At 43.5% G+C, this 6,680-nt stretch overlaps 1 protein-coding gene across 1 annotated transcript; it reads right to left on the bottom strand.

Annotated features, from left to right (window-relative positions):
- Positions 1-482: 482 nt before the first annotated feature.
- Positions 483-6,431, bottom strand: LOC109484019 (transcriptional repressor protein YY1-like). The gene is made up of 5 exons (XM_019787184.1): positions 5,957-6,431; positions 4,991-5,153; positions 4,385-4,448; positions 3,475-3,633; positions 483-3,112 (listed from the first exon to the last, which is right to left on the bottom strand). Exons 1-5 carry the CDS (start codon positions 6,375-6,377, stop codon positions 2,864-2,866), a joined length of 1,056 nt encoding a protein of 351 aa, XP_019642743.1. The 5' UTR covers positions 6,378-6,431; the 3' UTR covers positions 483-2,863.
- Between the last annotated feature and the right edge of the window lie 249 nt (positions 6,432-6,680).

Below are 6,680 nucleotides of genomic sequence, written 5' to 3'. Positions count from 1 at the left end.
CAAAGCGGACCCTCTATGGCTGGCCAACTCCCCTGGCCAGCTACATTCTTTTTAGGCCGATTTCTACTGTTCATTCAGCCTGCAAAGGAGTCTGGTGGAGACTATATTTAAGGACCTGTCACCTTGCATGGCACTACCAGGAAAGTATTTTGTACTGGATATTACATCTACTGACCTACAACTTGGGTATACATTATGTAAATACTTGGACTTCTTTATAAGTAGGTGCTTATGTTCATGAGTCGAGTGAGGAGGTAGTGTTAAGTGCCTTTCCTAAGGACACAACAATGGGCCTGTTAGGAATTCGAGCCCAGAATCTTCAGATTCTGAGTCAAAACCTCAGCCACAAGATCACATTCAGTTCAATCACCTCCAGTAATTCAGAGTTGGTTCGACAAAAAACACACATAGAAGCATTCAATACTCGTATCTTACCAGCTACACAGAGTCAGAAACATGAAAACAGACAGCTTACACAAAAGTACAGTCCACTTGGAATTTATTCCCTCTTCAGTTCCTCGAACATGGCATAAACTAACATTTAGATCTGTTTCAGTCCATGTTCCCACTGATCAAGTCACATGCCTTTTTATTTGGCCTATTCCAACAACAATTCTTTTATATACATTACATGTGATGACGGCACCACTCATACAAAATGTCTCCTGTGAACTCTAGATAACATATCGTAATAAGCCTGCATTATACTGTAAAGTACTCCGAACTCATCTGGTTCTAATTAGGGGGAATAAATACAAGAAATTAAAATCTGCAGCAGACTAGAAGCTCTTACAGAAATCAAGCAAATTAAACACAATAATACAGACACCATTTTTTACCACATACAGCCAACCCACGGCGATTAACAAGGCGAACTTACCAACGAGAAAACTCACAGTTAGTGAAAATTCACACGAAGCCAAGAATCATGTACAAGGTTTGGGTCAACACTTCTGCACGGATATATATACACTTTGTCTTGCAAATGCCCAAGAATCAACTGACGCCAGACAACTAAGTACTCGGTGGCTATGTGGCAGACACCCCTGTAGGGCAGGGCTACACTAGGAAGCTTTCATATACAGCCAGACCCATGTGTGTATAGACAGAACAAACAGCAAGTTTTCATGATCATCATTACTCTGGTCAAGCAGGTTCAAGTCTGTCTTAAACCTCCTCTAGTGAAATACGTAAACATCTATACTGATAATAACCATGACAAAAACTATGTAATAATTTCTCCAAACCCTTTGATATCATCAGCACTATTGACGTATCGCTATGCATGCACGGGGAGTCTGCTAGCTTTTCTCTATCATAACAAGAGGCACTTGCATTGTCTCATGTCCCCAAAGTTGCAGTACTGACATACACATATGAAAATCACAAAAGATCCTGTAATATCTTACAGTTTGGAATATCAATTAACTGTTGGTTTGATAGTGGGAAGGGTGACATTTTTCTGGTTTTCAGACTCACAGCTTTATATTACTTGAAATTCCAAAGGGTGAGCACACAGCTAGTGTATCAACAGATACCATTTTACATAAACTCTGTGTATCAACATATGAAAGCGTATGTGACAAACATGTTTCAGTTGTAACAAATTCAACTTTGCCACACTTAGTTAATGCCCTGCTCATTTCTATAATTCATTGTTTCTTTTCCGCTATAATTACATAATGACTATCCACCACTCCCAAAAGCATCTAGAGATGACCTGCAATATAGATTTGATCAATCAAAATCACAGCTGAAAGAATTTCATGTAAGGTTTGAAACAATCAGACTATCCTCCTCCCAAGTCATGTTGTGTTCAGATGAAAAGATGAAAACTCACAACTGGAGAAGTCAGAAACCTGCCTTCAACACAGGACACCAGCACCTCTTACTAGTAATACTAGTACACCAGTACACATCTGCAGTACAAATGTGAAATGACAGGATGATTCTCATAACACAAACAAACAAAACTATTACTGTAACAGCATGTGTGTCACCAAAGTTGTGATATAGATGGCAGCCTGACCTGACATACACGAGTGTGTGCATTACATGCCACACAGAAGTTGCAGCTATGGAAACGTGACCCTTTCAGAGGTTCTTCCTGGATACATTTGGATCTGTCTCGCTACCAGAAGCAACCACAGATAAAACCAATCTAAAATAATCTACAAGTTAGATTTTCCACCGGTCGCTGCTGGTTCAAGTTAGTTTTTTTTTTACCTGAGAAACAAGCACTGAAGCAGGCTACAGTTTGGAACAAAGTATTCTGCGCAACCTGCAATTTTTCTATGTACGATTAACAAATCATGGTATACGTGCAATGCAGATATAATTAATAATGCTACGCAGGGCCTTTATACTATAACATCTGAGTAAACAGTCCATGTCATATAATATGTATAATTTGAAATTGTCTTTACAAAGTCTGCAGCTAGATGGGAGTAGCATGTCGGCAGAAAGCACTGTGCCTGCATGAACCCCGGATTTTTCACGATTTTTGGTCAACGTTGCATCAGAATTTTGCCTGTTGCAGACAATATCTTTCCCGACTTAACAACATTTAGAAAACACAAACGGGATGGTAACCTTATATTTGTGCAAATACGACCTTATATGAGACGTTCTGCCGAAGTGCTATGCACAGTACATTACGGGTTTCGAGCAGGTGCAGTATGTTCTGCCAACATGCTGATGGGAGCATGGTTTAGCATCGAGATACTTGCAAAGTGCAGGGAAATATCTGTAGGGTCATAGTAGATGTGGGCATGGTGAGGGCCTGGAGTCAGGTTTAGTGTTGCCAGAAGTGTTGCTAAAGTACCGAACTACATCTGTAGTTTAGTGTTGCTAATGTGCAGGGTTACATCTGTAGGGTCATGGTAGATGTGGGCATGGTGAGAATGGGGCTGGTTAAAGCCTGCTGCTGTTGTTGCTGGGCCTTGGCCTTGGCGTGGGTGAGGATGTGGGACTTCAGGTTGGTGGACTGGGCAAACTTCTTGTTGCAGCCGTCGAAGGGGCAGACGTAGGGCCGGTCGCCCGTGTGGATACGCACGTGGGTGCGCAGGTTGAAGTCCAGCGAAAACCGCTTCCCGCAACCCTCAAACGTACACTGCAGGATGAAAACAAACAATTTACTGACTTTTTCCTGTTTTTAATTTCCTTTTTTACAGTCACTTTTGTACCATGAACTTATCATAACCCTTATCAAAAATCCATCACTGTGGTTGTGAAGATTAAGCTCCTTGAACATATTTGCTTACCTCAGACCACAACATTTTACTTGAATTACAGACTTGTGAATTACAGTAACATTACACAATGGACATGTCAACAATTCCATTCTCAGATAAATAACATGACATTGCCTAACACAGCAGGGTTGGGCAACCCTGCACAGTGTAGCAAAGAATAAAGAAAAAAAAGGATTTACATTTTCTTCACCTAACAAAACGTTAACAAACAGGACATTACCTGGAAAGGCTTCTCCCCTGTGTGGACCAGCTGGTGCCTTTTCAACTTGGAGCTTTCTACGAACGCCTTTCCACATTCGGCGCAGACGTGGACCCGCGGCCCGTGTGTGTGCAGGTGCTTCCGCATCGCAGAGTTGTCTCGGAACATCTTTGTGCAGCCCTACAGGGTTTTAGCGTGTAATCATGTTAGTTTCAACATGTATCTGTATCAGTGCAGCCGGTATAACCGCCCTTCGGCGCAACACACCAGCTTCGCAGGCACGCAGCACGGCGGCAGCTAGCTATATCACACCGAACGACTTGTTACACTCAATCTTTGCACATTTGATTGCAGGAGTTGTTTAAAGCTTTCTAGTGATGATGCCCCAACTGTGCTTGGTGGCAACGAGTTCCAGTCTACGATAGTTCTGGGGAAATATGAGTTTTTGAATACCTCAATTCTTGGTGATAACTCTGATATTTGAAGGCATGGCTGTTTATTGTTCAAACGAGTGTGTGCTGCAAAAGTCAGATCTATCCTAGGTGCTAGAATAACCATGACCATTTGCCAGAGTTGTCTCAGAACATCTTCGTGCAGCCCTACAGGGTTTCAGCGTGTTAGTTTCAACATGTAACAAACAAGTGTGTGCTGCAGAAGTCAGATCACAGACAGCAAAAAAAATGAAAAAGTGGGTGACGGATGATTTGCCTTGATGATTTGCACATGCCCTCAAGCAAAAACAAATTCTAAGAAACTTCAAAATACGCAAGCAGCATTACGGTGTTACCTTGATATGATTACGTATTTGCAAAAATAACAATGACACAGTCTATCCCTTTAACTGGCACACTCTGAAATATGACAGTTAGTATCATATATCATATCAGCCCACCCCCCCTTTAAAGCTACACACCCAACACACAGCCCTTACCTTGTGTGGACATGCAATTGTCTTGGAATCATCTTCCTTGTTCTTCTTTGGTTTCATGCGGATTCTGAAGACAAAAACAAGACAGTTGCCATTTCGGTTGTCCCTTAACAAATTCTGCTACATTTCAAAGGAGCCATTAAGAAATGCTCATACATGCAGTAACTATTGTCTAAACGTACCCTAATAGGCTATCCTATGCCATACTCAATTGAACATATTGCAGACATGATAACTTCTAATTGCATATTTATTATACAGAAAATAAGTGTGTACAACATTGCCTTGGCCATAAACATTAATTTTGCTCTTCCCCCAAACGTGTATCCATATGTCATACACTTCTTTTCAGCAAGCCAACAATTTACTTTGATCTATAAATTATTCATATCCATAACTATTATGTCATAATTTATATGTGCAACTAAGCTATAAAGGTTCACGTCCACATTCAGTTTGTAATTGTGCTGCAGTTGCTGTCAGCTGGAAAGTACAGTTTGTTCAGTGGTAGAACAAAACGTTCCCACCTTACGGGCAATACAAAAGCGATCGCTTTGTCAGTTATACAGACAGACAAATTTTGGGGTAGACTTAGACAACTTTACTCACTTGGCAAACTCCGCAAGTTGCTTGGGGTCCGACAAGTCGATGCCCGGAATGCCGCCCGACGGAATTTTCTTGCCGGTCATGAACTCGCTGAAGTCGGGGATGGGCTGCGGCTGCGGCGCCGGAGGTTCCGGTTCGGGCTCGGGCAGCTTTTTGTTGCTATCCTCTGTGTGCACACAAAGGAGGCCATCTTGGATTATGTCCAGCTAGCCACCTACCTTCACAAATCTCACTTTTTCGTGGCTAAATTCGAACTTGCATCGGTGGCAACAACATATCAGATGCACAATGCGCTAAGTAACACGGTTAGCATATCACGGGGAATGAAGTAAGCGCTGGTTGACTGAAATCTGCGAAAATCGGGATTTTCTCCCGGCCAAAACTGCCCAACTCCGCCATGATGTTCCGCCATATTTTTACCCAACACCACCCACACAAAATGGCCACCGTGGAGGACCAAATTTCGGTCAGAAAACGCTCTACATTCAACTTCTCCCATCCAAAGGAACACCGGGCGGTTACTAAGTGAATGTATGACAGAAATTTGCGCCGCCCTTGCAAGAATTTTTGGATTCGAAACGATTTGTTGGACCATTTTTGCAGCGGCGGCCATTTTGGAACCGCCATGTTGTTTCATGATGGCGGCGCCCATGGAAAATGCTCTCCCAAAACACCTCCTACAGATACAGTTCAAAGCAGTATCTCCTGATATTTTCTGTTCTCACTGCATAAGTGCTTTTGATTAAACAGACCTCTGACGTCACGCCGCGTGCACAGTCCTTCCCTAACAAGACAGAAAAACGCCGATATCCGGCTGGATCTCACGGCAGCATCGCAATCACGGTCTCATCGCAACAAACAGACGACAAAATACAACCCACCACTACCCCAAAACACAAGACATCATCCTTCCTAACTCCTGCCTTCACATAACAAACGCTCGCCACAGCGATAAGGATATCCGCTTACCAGAAGCCCACATCGTCACGGAGAACTCGCCTTCCAGTGTCTTTATTTGGACCTGCTTTTGTTCCCATTTCCGCGACCTCTCGGCGTCTCCCAGGTCCCCGAACGCCGCTCCCCGCTTGCCCTTCTTCGTGGCCCGCCTCCCTCGCTTGCCGGCCGCGCTCACGTTCATGTGTTCCTCGATCTCCACCGGCATGGGCACAGGGATATGGTCGATTTCCTCGGAGTCATTGTGGATCTCTTCTTCGTCTCCCACGATTTCCTCGTGCGTTTGTAGGATAACCTCCTCGCGACCGGGCTCGGGCAGCGGCTGTAACGCTATCATGGGCTGCGTTTCCACTGTCGTCTCGATGGTTTCGACCACGGGCATGGTCTCCACCTCTACCTCCTGAATTTCGACTTCTGAGCCGACAACAGACGCCATGTTGGAAAAATGGCTGAACAGCAATGGCGCCTTCTTGCTTTGCAGGGGGTAATTAGTATGCGTCACGTGACTTGATATTGAAATGAGTTTCGGATGGCGGGAAATTTGAATCCTATCCTCATTGAACATTGCACCGTAGTCAGTTGAGAAAGGCCTTGGCTTCTTCAAATGTTTAGCATTGATTCAAATCTAAAGAAAGCAGCAACAGAGATAACTGAAAATTCTCCCTGTATTGGACTTCAGATTACCCATCATCGAATCTCATTGCTACATGTTACACAATGCACTTTTGAAGTTACTTGA

This window comes from Branchiostoma belcheri, unplaced genomic scaffold (genome assembly GCF_001625305.1).
Source record: "Branchiostoma belcheri isolate BF01 breed outbred unplaced genomic scaffold, Haploidv18h27 scaffold68, whole genome shotgun sequence".
In the NCBI taxonomy this organism is placed as follows: domain Eukaryota; kingdom Metazoa; phylum Chordata; class Leptocardii; order Amphioxiformes; family Branchiostomatidae; genus Branchiostoma; species Branchiostoma belcheri.
This window is presented reverse-complemented; position numbering and strand designations above follow the sequence as displayed.

Excerpts from the sequence above, each read along its gene's own strand:
- LOC109484019 (XM_019787184.1), bottom strand. The coding sequence starts at position 6,377 with ATGGCGTCTGTTGTCGGCTCAGAAGTCGAAATTCAGGAGGTAGAGGTG. Across the intron at positions 4,449-4,990 it reads CAACTTGCGGAGTTTGCCAA|AATCCGCATGAAACCAAAGA; the intron begins GTGAGTAAAGTT and ends TTTTGTCTTCAG. Across the intron at positions 3,113-3,474 it reads CAGGGGAGAAGCCTTTCCAG|TGTACGTTTGAGGGTTGCGG; the intron begins GTAATGTCCTGT and ends TTCATCCTGCAG.